Below are 21,238 nucleotides of genomic sequence, written 5' to 3' on the forward strand. Positions count from 1 at the left end.
GCTCCCAACAACAAACAAGAAGCTGGCCACTTCGAGTGCCTCTGCTGTCATTGTAGTAGGTGGTCTGTGGTTTGCTCTTCTCTGCATTTGCATGTTGTGTACTCCACTTTGTAGCCCTATTTGTGAAGGTTGGCTCTGCATCTTGCCAGAGCACAGTCTGTTCAGCGCCTTTCAAGTTGCCCAATCTTTGGTGCACCCAGGAGGGAGTTTCTCATCTGGCATCCGTCAATGATTGAGGTTCCAGGTTTTTGCCTGCCACTTTTGGACTCTTGCTTGCTGAGGTGTTCCTGCAAGTATCTCTGTAGTTCTTAGAAAGCTCTTTCTTGATTTATAGCATTGGTGTGCTGGCTGATATCCAAACATAGGATGGACCGGAGATGTCAGTGCCTTGACCCTTTCATTACAGGCTGCTACTTCCCAATGGATGTCAGGTGATGCAATACAAGCTAAACAGTATAATTTCTCCATTGGTGTAGGCCATAGACATCCTGTGATAATACGGAATGTCTCATTAAGAGATACATCCACTGTTTTAACATGGTAAGATGTATTCCATGCTGGCTATGCATACTCAGCCGCAAAGTAGCAAAGTGCAAGAGCAGATGTCTTCACTGTATCTGGTTGTGACCCCCAGGTTGTGCCAGTCAGTTTTCGTATAATATTACTTTTAACACCCACTTTTTGCTTGATATTCAAGCAGTGCTTCTGGAAGTCAGAATGACTCCCAGATATTTGGGTGTTCTGCAATACTTTGGTAGGATTCCTTCCCAGGTAATGCTCATGTTGCAGGCATGTCTCTATGGGACACCCTTTTACCTTCCCACTGAGGCAGTACCTATTAATCTAATCGCATTACATGCTTTCGAACTACTAGGTAGGCAGAACCTAGAGCTGATAGCCAGGAGCTCACCCCGACTTGCAGCTTCGAATTTCTAACCCTCCATTCAGCAGATTTCCTGCAGCTAGCAGTTTAATCTGCTGCACTACTGCGGCCCCTAAGTAGTCTAAGTAATAAAGACGAAGGCACACAACCACCACCACAACAGCATGCATTTTAAGTATTCACCTTGTTCTGTGAGTGCACTGTTTGTGATTGCGTTGCCTTAGAAATGCCCTATATAAGCCTTGGAGATTGGCGAACGCTGAAACTGGCACAACTAGGTGCCGAAAACTCTACTTTCATCCAAAACTGTCGCATCGGATGAAATGTCTTCCACCTCTAGGTATAATATGATGTGCGGAGCGGGAAGAAGAAAGACTTCTCTGCTTAGTCATGACTTTTACTTCTCCCTTTCCTTAAGGCCACTAATAGCCTTTCCATATTTTTAGCTCCCTTTTCAGCCGATAGAAGGAAGGCTTCAAATTAGCTTCGGTCTTTCCATCCCGTTGGGACCAGGGTTGGAACAAATGGGTGATAATGAGGCACAAATCTGATTTTTGCCTTGGTTTCCATCCTTTCCTTCCACTTCCAAATGGCACTAGGAAGCCACAGGGCACTTGCTTTCCAATTACCATCCCTCCCACTCTTGTTTGGGAAAATATATTTGATTTTAAAGCCATCCAATAAGGCAGCATTTCTCAACCTGGGGGGTCGGGACCCGTGGTCACGAGGGAGTGTCAGAGGGGTCACCAAAGACCATCAGAAAACAGTATTTTCTGTGTATTGTCAAAGGCTTTCATGGCCGGAATCACTGGGTTGTTGTAGGTTTTTTCGGGCTATATGGCTATGGTCTAGAGGCATTCTCTCCTGACGTTTCGCCTGCATCTCTGGAAAGCATCCTCAGAGGTAGTGAGGTATTTTCCGTTGGTCATGGGAGTTCTGTGTGCCAAGATCAGTTCAATTCCATCGTTGGTGGAGTTCAGAATGCTCTTTGATTGTAGGTGAACTATAAATCCCAGCAACTACAACTCCCAAATGTCAAAGTCTATTTTCCCCAAACTCCACCAGTGTTCACATTTGGGCATATTGAGGTTTCATGCCAAGTTTGGTCCAGATCTATCATTGTTTGAGTCCTCTCTGGATGTAGGTGAACTACAACTCCAAAAGTCAAGGTCAATGCCCACCAAACCCTTCCAGTATTTTCTGTTGGTCTTGGGAGTTCTATGTCCCAAGTTTGTTTCAATTCCATCATTGGTGGAGTTAAGAATGCTCTTTTATTGTAGGTGAACTATGAATCCCAGCAACTACAACTCCCAAATGTCAAGGTGTATTTTCCCCAAATTCCACCAGTGTTCACATTTGGGCATACTGAGTATTCATGTCAGGTTTGGTCCCAATCTATCATGGTTTGAGTCCACAGTGCTCTCTGGATGTAGGGGAACTACAATTCCAAAAGTCAAGGTCAATTCCCACCAGACCCTTCTAGTATTTTCTTTTGGTCATGGGAGTTCTGTGTGCCAAGATCAGTTCAATTCCATCGTTGGTGGAGTTCAGAATGCTCTTTGATTGTAGGTGAACTATAAACCCCAGCAACTACAAATCCCAAATGTCAAGGTCTATTTTCCCCAAACTCCACTAGTGTTCAAATTTGGGCATATGGAGTATTCATGCCAAGTTTGGTCCAGATCCATCATTGCTTGAGTCTACAGTGCTCTCTGGATGTAGGTGAACTACAATTCCAAAACTCAAGGTCAATGCCCACCAAACCCTTCTAGTATTTTCTGTTGGTAATGGGAGTTCTGTGTGCCAAGTTTGGTCCAATTCTGTTATTGCTGGAATTCAAAATGCTCTTTGGTTGAAGGCAAACTATAAAACCCAGCAACTACAACTCCCAAATGACAAAATCAGCTACAACTCCCAAATGCCAAATTTGGTCCAGTGAATGAAAATACATCCTGCATATCAGATATTTATACTGTGACTTGTAACGGTAGCAAAATTACAGTTATGAAGTAGCAACGAAAATAATGTTATGGTTGGGAGTCACCAAAACATGAGGAACTGTATTAAGGGGTCGCTGCATTAGGAAGATTGAGAACCACTGCAATAAGGGAAATCAGTCATATTCACAGACTTTCCTTTCTGTACTTCCTTGCTAAGCCTGGCTTGCATATATTTATCAAAATACTGCAATTGGAAAATGGCTTTTGTGCAGAGATCCCTGGAGCATCCCTTTTCCCGCTTACTATTTGTTATGTGTTAATTCGTGATGCGGCAGCGGAAAAAAGAAGGCCGACTTGGAGCTTTCCAAGGTGCTGAAATCATTCCACTTCCTATTTCAGCACCTTGGAAAGCTCCAAGTCAGCTCCAAGTGAGATAAAGTGGAATGAATTTACCAAACTCAGGCAATACTCAAAAATGTGAGAACAGTGCATTTTATTTCATCTGATTTCATTTGCTATACTATCGTTCTTCCTTTTGGCTCTGGGTATTTAAATGTACAGATGCTTCCGAACACAGAAAAAACTCCTTTGGGCACCATATACTTCAACTCTCATTGGAGTTGGGAAATACACTATATCTTGCAAAATTGTTTTTCGCTCACTACATAATGTTCAACCCCACGTCGTTTGCTCTAATATGAGAAAGACTGAATGGGATACTTGGGAAGGTAGAAAATGTTGCCTTGGTGGATGATCTCCGCAGAGAGCTGGACAGGGGGAGTGTGACCCTGTTGGTTCTCTTGGACATCTCAGCGGCTTTCGATACCATTTCGTACCTTGGGAAGTCTGACTTGGCCACGGTAGTACACGCTCTGGTCACATCCCGCCTTGACTACTGCAACGCTCTCTACGTGGGGCTGCCCTTGAAGACGGCCCGGAAGCTCCAGCTAGTCCAGTGCGCGGCAGCCATGTTACTAACAGGAGCAGGATGCAGGGAGCACACAACGCCCTTGTTGTCCCAGCTCCACTGGCTGCCGATCTGCTACCGGGCCCAATTCAAGGTGCTGGTGTTGGCCTACAAAGCCCTAAACGGTTCCGGCCCAAAATACCTATCTGACCGCATCTCGGCCTATGAGCCCACGAGGACCTTGAGATCGTCTGGGGAGGCCCTTCTCTCGATCCCGCCTGCCTCACAGGCACGCCTGGCGGGGACGAGGGATAGGGCCTTCTCGGTGGTGGCCCCCCGGCTGTGGAACACCCTCCCTGTAGACATCAGACAGGCGCCCTCCCTTATGACATTCCGCAAGAGCCTAAAGACGTGGTTGTTTGAGAAGGCATTTGACTAAGTGCTACAACAAATTGGCAATGATGAGTGCAACGGAATATGGATAACGAGATTGGATTGTGATTCTATGATGAGACGTCGCGAATGATTTAGTGTAATGGTATTATTAATAGTGATGTTGTTATTGTTGTTTATGATATTGCTTTCATTGTAAATTGTCTTTTTATATGTTGTACACTGCCGTGAATCGCCCTAGGGCTGAGAACGGCAGTCAACAAATGCAGTAAATAAATAAATCATGGTATCCTTCTGGGACAACTCACCGAGATGGGCCTTGGAGGCATGGCTCCGGTCCTTCCTGGAGGGTCGATCCCAGATGGTGAAGCTGGGCGACACCTGCTCGGACCTCTGGCCTTTGACCTGTGGGGTCCCGCAACATTAAATTCTGTCTCGCATGCTTTTTAACATCTACATTAGGCTTGGGCGGTTTCGTTCGTTAATTTTGTAATTCGTTATTAATTCGTATTTAAATTAGCTTACGATCCAATATTGAGCCATGCAGGAATTGTATGAGGAGTAATAAAGATTCGAAACAATTTTTTCAATTTATTTCGTAATTGTTTCGTTATTATTTCGAAATTATTTCAAAATTATTTCGTAATTATTTTTGCATGTCTGGTGCAAGTTTTATAGTTGTTGTTTGTTTTATCACACCAACAGTCAACAACAGCTTGAGAAGTTCCTCCTGTCCCATTTGGAGGTTTTTTTAGCATATTGAGCAATCTTGTCCGCCATTAACGAATCGATTCGTAATTTTACGAAATTTCGTAAATTTCGAAATTTTTTAAAGGAAAATTTCGGAATTATTAAAAAAAACGAAACGCAAGGGACCCCTAAAAATGAAACAAGTTTAGAACCAAATTTTTCTGTGGTTACCCAGGCCTAATCTACATGACACCACTAGGAGAGGTCATCCGGAGTTTTGGAGTTGGGTGCCATCTCTACGCAGATGACATACAACTCTACTACTCTTTTCCACCTAACTCCAAGGAAGCCCCTCGAGTGCTGGACGAGTGCCTGACCGCTGTGGCTGTCTGGATGAGGAGGAACAAGCTGAAGATTAATCCCGACAAAACCTAGGTCCTCCTGGTAGGTCGTAAACCAGATCGGGGTATAGGGTGGCAACCTGTGTTGGACGGGATTGCACTCCCCCTGAAGTCACAGGTGCGCAGTATGGGTGTCCTCCTGGACTCATCACTGTTGCTTGAAGCTCAGGCATCAGCGGTGGCCGGGAGGGCCTTTGCACAATTAAGACTCGTGCGCCAACTGTGACAGTACCTCGTGAAGGCGGATCTGGCCAGGGTAGTCCATGCCTTAGTCACCTCTAGACTGGATTACTGTAATGCACTCTACGTGGGGCTGCCCTTGAAAATGGCTCGGAAATTCCAGATAGTCCAACGGGCAGCAGCCAGGTTGTTAACTGGGGCTCCTTACAGGGAGCAGTCAACCCTCCTGTTCAAGGAGCTCCACTGGCTGCCATTCATTTTCCGGACCCAATTCAAGGTGCAGGTTCTTACCTACAAAGCCCTGAACAGTTTGGGACCCGCCTAGCTTCGTGACCGCATCTCTGTATACGAACCCACATGATCTCTTCAATCATCTGGAGAGGCCCTGCTCACGATCCCACCTGCATCGCAAGCGTGATTGGTGGGGACGAGAGAGAGGGCCTTTTCGGTGGTGGCCCCTCGACTCTGGAACTCACTTCCTAAGGACATCAGGCATGGCCCAACTTTGGCAGTCTTTAAAAGGAGCTTGAAGATGTGGCTGTTCCAGTGTGCCTTCCCAGAATAATGACCCCATAGCACTCCATCCTCCAAAGCACTTTATATCGTTTTAGGTCTGCTCGTATGTTTCCCACAAACCGCCCCATCATTTTCGCCCATGTCCAGCATTATTTTTAATCTTTTAATTTTAATTTCATTTGGCCTACACATAGATTTTAAAGTGTGTTGTCCTATTCATCATGCTTATGTTATTGTTTTATTGTTTTGTTGTTTTTAAATTGCTTGTATTGTTATTGTTATTGCTTGTATTGTTGTATTTTGGGCTCGGCCTCATGTAAGCCACACCGAGTCCCCTGGGGAGATGGTAGCGGGGTATAAATAAAGTATTATTATTATTATTATTATTATTATTATTATTATTATTTCTAGGCCAGGCATGGGCAAACTTGGACCCTCTGGGTGTTTTGGACTTCAACTCCCACAATTCCTAACAGCCTACCGGCTGTTAGGAATTGTGAGAGTTGAAGTCCAAAACACCCAGAGGGCCCAAGTTTGCCCATGCCTGGCCTAGGCAGTTGCATTATCTTCTCTCTATATCAAAGTCAAAGTATGTCTGTGTTTATACTGAAATGAAAGGTATGAGATGAGGGAAAGAAAGAAAAAAAAAGAAGGAAGGAAATGAGGAAAGAAAGAAGGGATGGGAGAAAGGAGGCAGAAGAAAGAAAAAGGAGGGAAGGGAAGAGAAAGGAAAATTATGAAAGAGAGAGAGAAAGAAAGAAAGAAGGAAAGGAAGAGGAAGGGATGAGGGGAAGGAGGGAAGAAACAAAGAGAGAGAGAAGGAGTGGGAGGGAAATGGAGGGAGGGAGGAAGAAAAGAGAGAGGGAGAAGGTGTATGAGGGAAAGCAAGAGAAGAATGGAATGAATGAAGAGAAAATAAAAGAGGGAGAAGGTGTATGAGGGAAACTGAGGGAGGGAGAGAGAGAGGAAGGAAGGAAGGAAGGAAGGAAGGAAGGAAGGAAGGAAGGAAGGAAGGAAGGAAGGGCGAGTGAGTAAGAGTGAGGAGGTGCATGTTGGAAAGCAAGGGAAGGGAGGAAGAGAGGAAGAGAGGAAGAAAAGAAAAGAGGGAGAAGATGTATGAGAGAAATGGAGGAAGGAAGAAGAGAAAAGAAAATAAATGGGAGAGGGAGAAGGTGTATGAGGGAAAGAAAGGGAAGGAAGGAATAAAAGAAAATAAAACAAAAGAGAGAGGGAGAAGGAGTATGAGGGAAGCAGAGGAAGCAAGGAAGCAAGGAAGGAAGGAAAAGTGAAAGGGAGAAGGTGTATGTTGGAAAGCAAGGGAAGGAAGGAAAGAAAAGAAAAGAGAGGGAGAAGGTATATGAGGGAAATGGAGGAAGGAAGGAAGGGTGAGAGGAAAACGTGTATGATGGAAAGTAAGGGAAGGAAGGAAGGAAAGAAAAAAGAGGGAGAAGGTATATGAAGGAAATGGAGGAAGGAAGGAAGGAAGGAAGGAAGGAAGGAAGGAAGGAAGGAAGGAAGGAAGGAAAGAAAAGTGAGAGGGAGAAGGTATGTTGGAAAGTAAGGGAAGGAAGGAAAGAAAGAAATGGAAAGAGAGAGGGAGAAGGTGTATGAGGAAAAGCAAGAGAAGAAGGGAAGGAATGAAGAAAAGAAAAGAGAGAGGGAGAAAGTGTATGGCAGAAAGCAAGGGAAGAAGGGAAGGGAGGAAGAAAGAAAAGAAAAAAAAGAGAGGGAGAAGGTGTATGAAGGAAATGGAGGAAGGAAGGAGCCACAAAGAAAATGTATACCTAGGAAACACTGAGTATAGGCACTAGTTATGATGATATTTGTGCTGCAGTCACTGAATAATTCCTGTGTTTTACTTAGGTTACTTTACAGTCTCATTAATCAGAATAATTTGCCTGCCTTTAATACAGAGAGCTCCCCATCTCTAACTCTTGCCTTCATATTATTACTTCAAAGGGGAAAATATTGTTTTCTCTGAAATAGTTACGTTGAGGGGAGTACACTAGAGCCCTTTAGCCATGACTCATCAAACTACAAATCCCACCATTCTGAAAGAGATGATGATGGTTAAAGGGGTATCACTTTGCTATAGAGTGTCTTGACTTTTGGACAGAGCTGATCAGGAACCCATCTTCCTTGGGCCCCAAGAAGAAACTTGGCTCCATTTCCCGATGATGAAGTTTCCAAATGATCAAGAGCAGATGCCAGGAATTCTTTTCTAACCAAAGCGTCAGAGTGGACTTTGCGATCCAGAGGCTCTATTAAAAGCAAGGAGAACAGATGATTGTGCGAGCCAATGTAGGGAACAGAGATAATAAGGAGCGAAATGCCGTAATGAACGGCTTTGTACCCAAGCTTGCTTCCGAGCCAAAAAAGAAACCGTTCTCACGAAGGACACTTATTAAAGGGATGGCCCAGAGGCTTATAATAACCACCAGGCCAGGGAACAGCATGCTTTGACTTCGCAGCTGCACATATCCTGCTCCAAAGACTACGTCTCCTTTGTCGTCGTTGGAGATGTGCTTCGAATTCTAGGAACTCTGGATTTCTTTCTTTCTTAGCACTGAGAGTGGAGTCCTATTTGTTGCGCTCCGATGTGCAACACACTTAATCTGGCTAATAAGATCTGGCACAGCGATAGAGCTCCTGCTTTGCGTACTTGAAGTCCCAAGTTCAATCTCTGTCATCTCTAAGTAAGAATGGGGGGAAATTCCTATATCAAGCCCAAGCAATCTCCTGCTATAGGCAATACCGATAAACCAACTGAATTGGTAAAAAAATGGTGTTTTGATCCTTATTAAACATGCAAATGTGAGTAGATCAATAGGTACCACTCTGGCAGGAAGGTAACAGCGCTCCATGCAGTCATGCCGGCCACATAGAATCATAGAATCATAGAATCAAAGAGTTGAAAGAGACCTCATGGGCCATCCAGTCCAACCCCATTCTGCCAAGAAGCAGGAATATTGCATTCAAATCACCCCTGACAGATGGCCATCCAGCCTCTGTTTAAAAGCTTCCAAAGAAGGAGCCTCCACCACACTCCGGGGCAGAGAGTTCCACTGCTGAATGGCTCTCACAGTCAGGAAGTTCTTCCTCATGTTCAGATGGAATCTCCTCTCTTGTAGTTTGAAGCCATTGTTCCGCGTCCTAGTCTCCAGGGAAGCAGAAAACAAGCCTGGTCCCTCCTCCCTGTGGCTTCCTCTCACATATTTTATACATGGCTATCATATCCCCTCTCAGCCTTCTCTTCTTCAGGCTAAACATGCCCAGCTCGTTAAGCCGCTCCTCATAGGGCTTGTTCTCCAGACCTTTTATCATTTTAGTCGCTCTCCTCTGGACACATTCCAGCTTGTCAATATCTCTCTTGAATTGTGGAGCCCAGAACTGGACACAATATTCCAGATGTGGTCTAACCAAAACAGAATAGAGGGGTAGCATGACTTCCCTAGATCTAGACACTATGCTCCTATTGATGCAGGCCAAAATCCCATTGGCTTTTTTTGCCGCCACATCACATTGTGGGCTCATGTTTAACTTGTTGTCCACGAGGACTCCAAGATCTTTTTCACACGTACTGCTCTCGAGCCAGACATCGAGAGCAGCACACACACACACACCACAAACAATTTAAAAAACTTGGCATTATACTAAACTTCCTTCGAACAGAAATTGGTCACGTCAAGTGCCTCTGGTGTTGCTGTGAGAAGGTCCTCCATTGTGTATGTTGCAGGGTCCACGTTGTATTGTACTAGGTGGTCTTTGGTTTGCTCTTCTCCACACTTGTATGTCGCGGACTCCACTTGGTAGCCCCATTTCTTAAGGTTAGCTCTACATCTCGTGGTGCCTGAGAGCAGTCTGTTCAGCACCTTCCAAGTCACCCAGTCTTCTGTGTGCCCATGAGGGAGTTTCTCATCTGGTCTCAGTTACTGATTGAGGTTCCATGTTTTAGCCTGCCACTTTTGGACTCTCATTTGCTGAGGTGTTCCTATGGGTATCTCTATCGATCATAGGAAGCTGTTGCTTGATTTAAGGCATTGGCATGCTGGCTGACATCCAAACAGGGGATGGGCTGGAGATGCCACTGCCTTGGTCCTTTCATTACAGGCTGCTATTTCCCGGCAGGTATCAGGTGATGTAATGTCATCTAAATATATATATAATTTCACCAGTGGTGTTGAGTATAGAGATCCTGTGATAATGTGGCCCATCCACGGTTTTAACATGGTGAGATATGTTCCACACTGAGCATGCATACTCAGCAGCAGAGTAGTAAAGCGCAATAGCAGATGTCTTCACTGTGTCTGGTTGTGATCCCCAGGTTGTGCCAGTCAGCTTTTGTATGATATTATTTCTAGCACCCACTTTTTGCTTGATATTCAAGCAGTGCTTCTTATAAGTCTGAGCACGGCCCAAAGTATTTGGTTGTGCTGCAATGCTCCAGTGGGATTCCTTCGCAGGTAATTGTCACAGCTTGAAATGCTTTTCTGTTCTTAAGGTGAAAAGCACACGTCTGTATTTTAGATGGATTAGGAATCAGTTGGTTTTCTCTATAATAGACAGTAAGAGCACCTAAAGCTTTGGAAAGCTTCTGTTCAATCATTTAAAAGCTCCCTACTTGAGCAGTGATGACATTATCATCAGCATAGATGAAACTCTCTGTCCTTTCTGGCAGTGACTGATCATTTGTGTAAATGTTAAACATGGATGGAGCAAGCACACTCCAGAGGCAGGCCGTTCTTCTGTTTCCGCCATCTGCTTCTCTGGCCCTGAACTCAACAAAAAAGCTCCTGTTTTGTAGCAGGTTTCCTATGAAGCAGGTGAGGTGGTAGTCCTTTGTGATATTATATTTTTTTTATGGAGGAAAAAAATCCTAGGATTTGTAGTTTGGAGGACACACCAACACTTTTTGGCAGAGAAAGCTAAAACCTTGTAAAACTATAACTCCCATGATGAAAATAATATTCCAACCAGTATTTGATTTTTTAAAAATAATGATAGGTAAAGGTTTTCCCCTGACATGAAGTCCAGTTGTGTCCGATTCTGGGGTGTGGTGCTCTTCTCCATTTCTAAGCCGAAGAGCCAGCATTGTCCGTAGACACCTCCAAGGTCATGTGGCCAGCATGACTGCATGGAGCACCATTACATTCCCGCTGGAGCAGTCCCTATTGATCTACTCACATTTGCATGTTTTCGAACTGCTAGGTTGGCAGAAGCTGGGGCTGACAGTGGAAGCTCACGCCACTCCTATGATTCGAACCTGTGACTTTTCGGTCAATAAGCTTAGCAGCTCAGTGGTTTAAACCACTGTGCCACCGGGGGCTCCATATATATACATACACACATTATAATTGTATTTTCAATTCACTTCTGACATCTATATAAATAAAAATCAACGTTCGTTTGTGGGATTAACACAACTCAAAAACCACTGGACAAATTGACACCAAATTTAGACACAAGACACCTAACAACCCAATGTATGTCCTTCACTCAAAAAATGATTTTGTCATTTGGGAGTTGTAGTTGCTGAGATTTATAGTTCGCCTACAATCAAAGAGCATTCTGAACCCCACCAACGATGGAATTGAACCAAACTTGGCACATAGTTCTCCCATGACCAACAGAAAATACTGGAAGGGTTTGGTCGGCAGTGCCCTTTGGTTTTGGAGTTGTAGTTCACCTACATCCAGAGATCACTGTGGACTCTAACAATGATGGATCTGGACCAAACTCTACACGAATACTCAATATGTCCAGATGTGAACACTGGTGGAGTTTGAGGAAAATAGAATCTTGCCATTTGTTAGTTGTAGTTGCTGGGATTTATAGTTCACCTACAATCAAAGAGCATTCTGAACCCCACCTACGATGGAATTGAACCAAACTTGGCACACAGTTCTCCCATGACCAACAGAAAATACTGGAAGGGTTTGGTGGGCAGTGTCCTTTGGTTTTGAAGTTGTAGTTCACCTACATCCAGAGATCACTGTGGACTCAAACAATGATGGATCTGGACCAAACTCTACACGAATACTCAATATGCCCCGATGTGAACACTGGTGGAGTTTGAGGAAAATAGAATCTTGCCATTTGGGAGTTGTTGTTGCTGGGATTTATAGTTCACCTACAATCAAAGAGCATTCTGAATCCCACCAACGATAGAATTGGGCCAAACCTCCCACACAGAACCCCCATGTGGGTCACAGCAACACGTGGCAGGGAACAGCTAGTAATAAATAAATACATAAATAAATAGCATTCAAATGGAATGAAGCAGCATTATTTTTACTGTGTAGACGCACCCTTGGAGATTGCCCAACTAAATTGTAATTGACCAAGTCTTTCTGATATTCCAGCCCCAAGCCGTTTGGGATACTTCTGGCACAATTCTGATGTAAATGTGCATGGAAGAGTCTTCAAAAGGAGGAGCATCCTCTGTGTAAGATGAAACCTAACCATCCGAGAAGATGTTGGAGGCCTTCCATCTGCCTTGAGATGCGTAATACCATCAAGGCATTATAAACACTTCCATTTTCCAGCCCTATCATATCAGACATGTTCAGTGTTCGGGCTTGGGGTTGGGGGGAGGGGGCGGCGGTTGGGGTGACTGAGCAGCGTAAACAGCCATCCAAGCATTAAACCATTAAAGTATTTTAACCGAAGGCATACAAATTGATTTCCCTTCTTGGCTTCCAGCCGTTAATGAGCGATGTAGAGAGAGAGAAAGAGGGAGAGAGTTAGTGCAATTCACCCTCCATCATGCTTTGATGATCAGATCAAGTGGGGTGAGCAGGAAAGGCTCTTCCTGGGCCAAGTTTCTTCTCTCTAAGACGCAGGGATGTTTGGTTTCTGCGCTGTACCGTCTTCCAGGTCACTCCTCTTAATATTTGATGAATAGCATTGTTTTACAACTCCTTTTTGGGCGAGGAAAGGCAGGCGTAAGTAAGTACCCCACAATCAACACGTTCATTGGGTTCTTGTAAGAATCTGAACCCAGAGTTCACGTTGTCATTCTCAGATTCCCACAGCCAGCATGTGGTCCAAAAATTGTACCTTTTCTTTAAAAAATATTTTTATTGTTTTCTTGTTGGGTTGTTGTAGGTTTTTTCAGGCTATATGGCCATGATCTAGAGGCATTCTCTCCTGACGTTTCTCCTGCATCTATGGCAAGCATCCTCAGAGGTAGTGAGGTGTGTTGGAAATAGGGAAAAGGGTTTATACACACACATACACACACTCACCTTTATATAGAGAAATTAAATATTTGAATTGTTGCTGTCTTTACATTTTGAAAAATGGAATAATAATAATAATAATAATAATAATAATAACAATTCATATTCTGCCCTATCTCCCCAAAGGGACTCAGGGAGGATTACAGTACATGTATACGGCATATATTCAATGCCATTATACTATTAATAAGACAGACAGTGCATAAACAGAGGCAAAGGCTTCCCATCTTTTTCCATCTCCGGCATCTGGAGGCTGTGTTTGACTCTGGCCATGGGGGGCAGTGTGCTGTTGCTCCATCTTTGTTGTCCTTTCATGCTCTCTCAACTGAATCACCGGCATGTCCACATGGGCACCTTTTACTACCCCCCAAAGCGGTACCTATTTATCTACTCACATTGCTGTTTTTGAACTGCTAGGTGGGCAGAAGCTGGGCTGATGGTTGGAAGGTCACCCCAAACTGGGCATGAACTGTTGACCTTTCAATCGGAAATATTTTCTCCAGTTGGCAGTTTAACGTGCTGTGTTAAAGCCCGACAACTTTTTTGCTAGGATTGCAGAGAGCTGTCATATTTATGCTGTCATATTTATGCATCAGGCAACATTCACACCTAGAATATTCATTTTAATTACTGCTATTCTAGCCAGCAGGGAAATGTAACTTTTCCAAACTTTGCCTGATGCATAAATATGACAGCATAAATATGACAGCTCTCTGCAATCCTAGCAAAAAAGTTGCCGGGCTTTAACACAGTGCGTTAAACTGCCAACTGGAGAAAACATTTCCGATTGAAAGGTCAACAGTTCATGCCCAGTTTGGGGTGACCTTCCAACCATCAGCCCAGCTTCTGCCCACCTAGCAGTTCAAAAACAGCAATGTGAGTAGATAAATAGGTACCGCTTTGGGGGGTAGTAAAAGGTGCCCATGTGGACATGCCGGTGATTCAGTTGAGAGAGCATGAAAGGACAACAAAGATGGAGCAACAGCACACTGCCCCCCATGGCCAGAGTCAAACACAGCCTCCAGATGCCGGAGATGGAAAAAGATGGGAAGCCTTTGCCTCTGTTTATGCACTGTCTGTCTTATTAATAGTATAATGGCATTGAATATATGCCGTATACATGTACTGTAATCCTCCCTGAGTCCCTTTGGGGAGATAGGGCAGAATATGAATTGTTATTATTATTATTATTATTATTATTATTATTATTATTCCATTTTTCAAAATGTAAAGACAGCAACAATTCTAATATTTAATTTCTCTATATAAAGGTGAGTATATGTGGAGATATATATATATATATATATAATTATTTATTCAAACTTATATGCCGCCACTCCCCTGGGGCTCAGAGCGGCTTACAAGAACAGGCTAAAATCGAACAACAATTTAAAAACAATTTAAAAACAGCAATATCAAAAATCAATGCCCTGTCGAAACAGGTATGGCTTACATGCCCTGTGGAAAGCTGATAGGTCCCACAAGGCACGGACTTCAGGTGGCAGAGTGTTCCAGAGTGATGGTGCCACTGCTGTAAAGGCTCTGCGTTTGGTTGCTGTTAGACACAAGGTCTTGACACTGGGAATTTCCAACAAATCTTGGTCTTCAGAATGGAGGGATCTCTGGGGTTGGTAGGGGGTGAGGCGGTCCTTCAGGTACATCGGCCCCAGACCATGCAAGGCCTTAAAGGTGAGTACCATCACTTTGAAAGTGATCCAGTGCTCAATTGGTAACCAATGCAGCTGCAGTAAGATTAGTGTTATGTGGCATCTCATCAGAATTCCCACAAGAAGCCGAGCAGCTGCATTTTGTACCAACTTGAGCTTCCGGATCACTGACAGAGGAAGGCCAATGTAGAGAGTGTTACAGTAGTCCAGTCTTGAGAGATGACCGTAGCCTGGATCACCGTAGCTAGGTTGTCCCTGGACAGGGAGGGGGCCAGCCGTCTAGCCTGCCGCAGATGGAAGAAGGAGGTTCTGCTAATGGCGGAGACCTTGGCCTCCATCGTCAGCAGAGGGTCCAAAAGGACTCCCAGACTCTTTACCAACGATGACGGGCGTAGCGCCTCGCCATCCAGGCTAGGCAGCTGGATATCCCCACTGCCTGGTCAACCCATCCATAGGATCTCCATCTTTGCTGGATTCACCTTCAACCTGCTGGCACACAGCCATACAGTAACGGCCTCAAGGCACTGATGAAAATAATCGGGTACAGAGTCTGGTCGGCCTTCCATCTTCAGCACAAGCTGAGTGTCATCAGCGTACTGGTAACACTCCAGCCCAAAACCTTGAACCAGCTGAGCAAGTGGTCGCATATAGATGTTAAACAACAGAGGGGAGAGAATAGACCCCTGAGGAACCCCACAAGATAGAAGGGACCTCTCAGAGACCAGGCCTCCCCTCTCCACTCGCTGTCCACGGTTGTGAAGAAAGGAGGACAGCCAATTCAAAGCTGTCCCCCTGACTCCAACAGCAGCAATGCGGTGGGTCAAAAGATCATGGTCGACTGTGTCAAATGCCGCTGTGAGATCCAATAACACAAGCAGCGCTGACCTGCCCTGGTCAAGCTGGCATCGAAGGTGATCCGTGATGGAGACCAGCACAGTCTCTGTCCCATGCCCTGCACGGAAGCCGGACTGGAAGGGATCTAGTCCAGCTGTGTCGTCTAGGAATTGCTGCAACTGCTCCGCTGCTGCCCTCTCAATCACCTTGCCCAGGAACGAGAGATTTGAAACTGGGCGGTAACTGGAGGGAACCGAAGAATCTAAGTCTGGTTTTTCCAGCAGGGAAGAGACCATCACCTCTTTTATGTTTATATGTTTGTTCCACAAAGACTCCTATATGGCTTGATAGGTCTGCACCAAGCTTGGTACACATATTCTTCATTATCCAACTTAAAAACTGGTTATGGTTGAAGTACAACCATCTACCCCTTTAGGGCTAGGTTCCCAGAAATGAATACATATGCCTGCATGTATGCAGTGCTCAGATGCAACCACAAGAGGGTGTCTACAGATAGAAAGGCTACTCCAGAAAAAGAGATGAAACATGGAAAAGAGCTAGAATATAATTAAGGAGATGCTCTGGGAGGGCCGGAATGTTTCCATGGAGATGTTCTTTGGGTGGCCTTCTCATTGGGTCAGGCAAGGATAGAAGCAACCGGGAGATGGGAGAAAGGAGTCCTTAAGATGACTAAACATTAGTAATAATTCTGTTCTTAGCAGAATCTTATATTCAGAGCAGTACATTTTTGATGCACGGAGAAAAGAATTAACCTGAGTTCATTTGTGCTGAGAAGCTTTACGATTTTATGAAGGATCCCATTAGAAAATGCACACCCAAGCATAAAAGAGCTTATAAAATCAATTCATAGTAAAACTATCAATGCCTATGATAAAATTCATAATTTAAAACTTATCAGGATTACTTGCTGGAAAAAAAGTTGGTCTTTGCTGCTGTTTGAACTTGGAAACGTTTCTAAGTAGATCATGAAACTACAAATCCAAGAATCGTTAGGATGGAGAAATATGGTTATGGTGTTACTGGATTCCTATAATGATATATTTTTGATCGACTCTCAGTGTGAAGTTAGGACTGGGAAGTGTCCTAACAAAGAAAAGAATAAAGAAACATAGTGTTGTAGATCAACCAGAGGCTGATGGTTTAACTGATTGTTTAGAGAGGATTGTGAGCTTTCCTATGGAACAAAGTGATGGACTTTCAAGTCTGGGAAATATGGTTTTCTCTGTGAGAAAATTGTCTCAGAAAGTGCAGGGTCTCAAGGGCATTTGGGGGAGTCAGAAGTTGCAACAGCAGATAAGGAATTGAGTGAAGAACTGAGTGATAAAGAGGGTTCCCATGAGAAGCCACCTGTAGCTGTGGAGGTCAACAGAAGCTTTTCTTTACAAATCAGAGACAAAATAGATTGTGTCATTCAGAGAGATTACATTGGGAAAGTTGTGAAGGAAATTCACATGAAATGGAATGATTTCATGGGTGTCTATTACACAACACATTGTTTACTTTAAAGTTAGTGGGACATCTTTTCACTACTTCAGTCCTTTTTCAGGTGTCTTTTATTGTGTGACGATGTGGGGAAAAATATTTTTACTGCCTTGTACAGATGTATTTTCCCCTATTTAAATTGGCTGGGGCTTTCTTGTGAGGCTCTTTTTCCTTGAGGCTTTTATATTACAGGCTTGAGACACTCTTGTAGTAAACAAAGTAACAAAGTTTATTTATAGCTTCTGGCTCCAACGCTTATGGTTACATTTGTATTTTCTGTTAACAGTCTTGAGTCTTACATTCAATATCACATTGCAACATAGAGCTATACATCAAAAATTTAACATAGATCAACAAATTCTCTACAGTCAGTTCAGGCAATGCTGCATCTTAAAAAGAGAAGCTAAGCCTAAGTTTTCTTGTTCCTAATTCAAGTCAAGCTTTGGTTTTGGATTTAATATATCTTGGAAGTTTTCTATGTTCTTGTTCATGTACTCCTATTCATGTTTTAGTAGTTAGATCTTCTGGATTGTGGACTTAAGCTGTATCTGTGATTTCTGGCTATTCCTGGACTTTGTCACCTCTGGAACTTTATGAGTCATTTGGATTATTGTCTGGTTATCACCTTTTGCTAAACCTTTTTGGAGTATATATCTTCCTTTCCTATTCCTGATTTTTATATGCTTTTACAATAAACTGTTTGCTTATATTCCTGGTCTCTTGTGTGGTGCGGCGGTCATAGGTGTTTCCAGGTCTGGAGTGCAACAGTGTGACCTGTGAAGTGTTCTAACAAAGAAAATAATAAAGAAACAATCATACATGGTAGCTGAAGCCTTCATAGTGGTGAATGTGCTCTGGGCTTTAGTTTGAAAGAGCTCTCCAAGGTGCTGAACTATGACATCCAAATAACTTCAGTACTGAGAACAGCTCCCTTAAAGTTTAGATTGTAACCTTATGTGGCAAATATGTTTGTTTAGAGCCTAAAGAAACAAACATACGTGGTAGCTGAAGCCTCCATAGTGGTGAATGAGCTGTGGGCTTTAGTCTGAAAGAGCTATCCAAGGTGCTGAATGGTGATCTCCAAATAACTTCAGTACCGAGGACAGCTCCCTTAAAGTTTAGATTATAACCTTATGTGGCAAATATGTTTGTTTAGAGCCTGATTAAAGCCTTTCTCGTTCACTCAGTCTCTTTCTCTCCATTTTCTAGACCAATGACGCCGCGGGGAATATGTGGAATTGGCTTTACTTCATCCCACTCATCATCATTGGCTCCTTCTTCATGCTCAACCTGGTTCTTGGCGTCTTGTCAGGGTAAGGACTCCGGTTTACTCTCCTAGGGTTGGGGTTTGGTAAATTAAACATAATATAACACAAGGAATCAAACTAATTAAAACACAATACATTAAAAGCATAATATAGTATATCACATCAGTGGGCTGAGGTGGGTGTTCGTTGTCAAAGTGAGGATGTGTGTAAGGTATGCTAATCCTTCTCCTCTCTATATGTTAGATTGCACAGATGGGTCTTTAGAAGCTTCTTAAAGGAGAGGAGAGAGGAGGCCATTTTTAGTTCTTCAGGGAGGGAGTTCTAGAGGCAGGGAGCATCCACAGAGAAGGCCCCGTTCTCTCATTCCCACCAATGATGCTTGAGACGGGAGTGGGACCGTAAGCAGAGCCTCCTCCGCAGACTACAATGCTCATGCTGACTTGTAAGCAGAGATGCAATTTTTCAAATAGCCTGGGCCTGAAATAACAACAACAACAACTGGAAAAGCTTACATGGTACAAGGATTTACAGATAGAACCTCAAAGACTCTGGAACAAGCCAGTCAAGGTGGTCCCACTGGTGATCGGCACACTGGGTGCAGTGCAGTGCCTAAAAACCTTGGTCTGTACTTCAAAAACAATCAGTGCTGATAAAATGACCATCTGTTACCTTCAAAAGGCCACCCTACTCAGATCTACATGCATTATTCATAGGGCTTGTTGCTTCTGGAAATTACGAAAAAAATAGACCCCTGTCTGATCCCACAGCAAGCTGGCTTCAGAAAAGGCAAAAGCTGCACATCGCAAGTGTTGAACCTGACTCAGCACATAGAAGATGGCTTTGAAAGGCAGCAGATCACAGGAGCTGTCTTCATAGACTTGTCAGCAGCCTATGATACTGTGAACCACCGCCTCCTCCTGAGAAAAATGTATAATATCACAAAGGATGACCACCTCACCCGCCTCATAGGAAACCTGCTACAAAACAGGAGCTTTTTTGTTGAGTTCCAGGGCCAGAGAAGCAGATGGCGGAAACAGAAGAACAGCCTGCCTCAGGGAAGCATGCTTGCTCCATCCATGTTCAACATCTACACAAATGACCAGCCACTGCCAGAAAGGACAGAGAGATTTATCTATGCTGATGATCGTTCCATTACTGCTCAAGCAGGGAGCTTTGAGATGGTTGAAAAGAAGCTCTCTGAAACTCTAGGTGCTCTTACTGCCTATTACAGGGAAAAACAGCTGATCCCTAATCCATCTAAAACACAGTCATGTGCCTTTCACCTTAAGAACAGACAAGCATCCCGAGCTCTGAAGATCACCTGGGAAGGAATCGCACTGAAGCATTGCAGCGCACCCAAATACCTGGGAGTCACCCTGGACCGTGCTCTTATCTACAAAAAGCACTGCCTGAACATCAAGCAAAAAGTAGGTGCTAAAAACAATATCATACGAAAGCTGACTGGCACAACCTGGGGATCACAACTAGATACAGTGAAGACATCTGCCCTTGCGCTGTGCTACTCTGCTGCTGAGTATGCATGCCCAGTGTGGAACACATCTCACCACACTAAATGTGGCTCTTAATGAGACATGCTGCATTATCACAGGGTGTCTGCGCCCTACATCACTCGAGAAATAACACTGCTTAGCCAGTATTGCACCACCTGACATCCGCCGGGAAGTAGCAGCCAATAGTGAAAGGACCAAGGCAGAGACATCTCCAGCTCATCCCCTGTTTGGGTATCAGCCAGCACGTCAATGACTTAAATCTAGAAATAGTTTTCTAAGATCTACAGAGACACTCGCTGGAACACCTCAGCAAGCGAGAGTCCAAAAGTGGCAGGCTCAAACCCAGAACCTCAACCAATGGCTGATACCGAATGAGAGACTCCCCCCTGGGCACACAGAAGACTGGGTGACTTGGAAGGTGCTGAACAGACTGCGCTCTGGCACCACAAGATGCAGAGCCAACCTTCAGAAATGGGGCCACAAAGTGGAATCCTCGACATGCGAGTGTGGAGAAGAGCAAACTATACACCACGTACTGTAATGCAACCTGAGCCCTGCCACATGCACAATGGAGGACCTTCTTGCGGCAACACCAGAGGCACTCCAAGTGGCCAGATACTGGTCAAAGGACATTTAATCAACTACCAAACTCACAAATTTTGTATTTTGTCTGGTTTTTTTGCTTTGTTCTGTTAGAAATGTAATATAATCGACTGGTTGCACTGACACGATAAATAAAAATAAATAGGGCTTGTTCTCCAGACCCTTGATCATTTGAGTCACCCTCCTCTGGACACATTCCAGTTTGGAAAAAAAAATACTGAAATTGTTGTGTATTATTGTGTGGTTAAACGGGTTCCAAAATACTATTGTTTTGAAAAGAGTCTAAACTCAAGTTGTGTTAGGCTTTCAAGTCCATAGGTAGCACTTTGAATTCCGCCCAGTAACAGATGGGCAGACTTTCCTTTGTCCTCAGCCCTGGCCATATTGCTTGCCTTGTCATTCCCCAAGCTACTTAGCAAAAGGAATATGGATGCGGCAGGGTAAAATCCATTGCCCAGACTACAATTGAACAGCTGGGAAATGGCAAGGCAGCTGCGCATCAGATGGGCCCCAGGAGGAAACTAGATGTTTGGGAGGATTTGCTGTGCTCAGGGAAGGGCAGGCGGCGAGTGCGGAAACCTGAGAATAAATACTATCCCCTTGAGTGAGGATCTGCTTTGCGAAAACACCACGTTTTTCAAGCTTAGACTGAAGCGAAGCATAGAGAACGTTAATTTAGCCTGATTCTCCCAAGGGTGGCG

At 44.1% G+C, this 21,238-nt stretch overlaps 1 protein-coding gene across 9 annotated transcripts in view; it reads left to right on the forward strand.

Annotated features, from left to right (window-relative positions):
- The window catches only part of CACNA1B (calcium voltage-gated channel subunit alpha1 B), a 353,504-nt gene that overhangs the window by 146,863 nt on the left and 185,403 nt on the right, over nt 1-21,238 (forward strand). For all 9 annotated transcript variants that reach the window (XM_067471871.1, XM_067471870.1, XM_067471872.1 and 6 more), the window contains exon 7: nt 18,365-18,468. In XM_067471871.1, coding sequence (XP_067327972.1) covers nt 18,365-18,468 — 104 coding nt within the window. The remainder of the gene's footprint in view (nt 1-18,364; nt 18,469-21,238) is intronic.

The sequence above is a fragment of the Anolis sagrei genome, chromosome 11 (genome assembly GCF_037176765.1).
Source record: "Anolis sagrei isolate rAnoSag1 chromosome 11, rAnoSag1.mat, whole genome shotgun sequence".
Lineage (NCBI taxonomy): Eukaryota > Metazoa > Chordata > Lepidosauria > Squamata > Dactyloidae > Anolis > Anolis sagrei.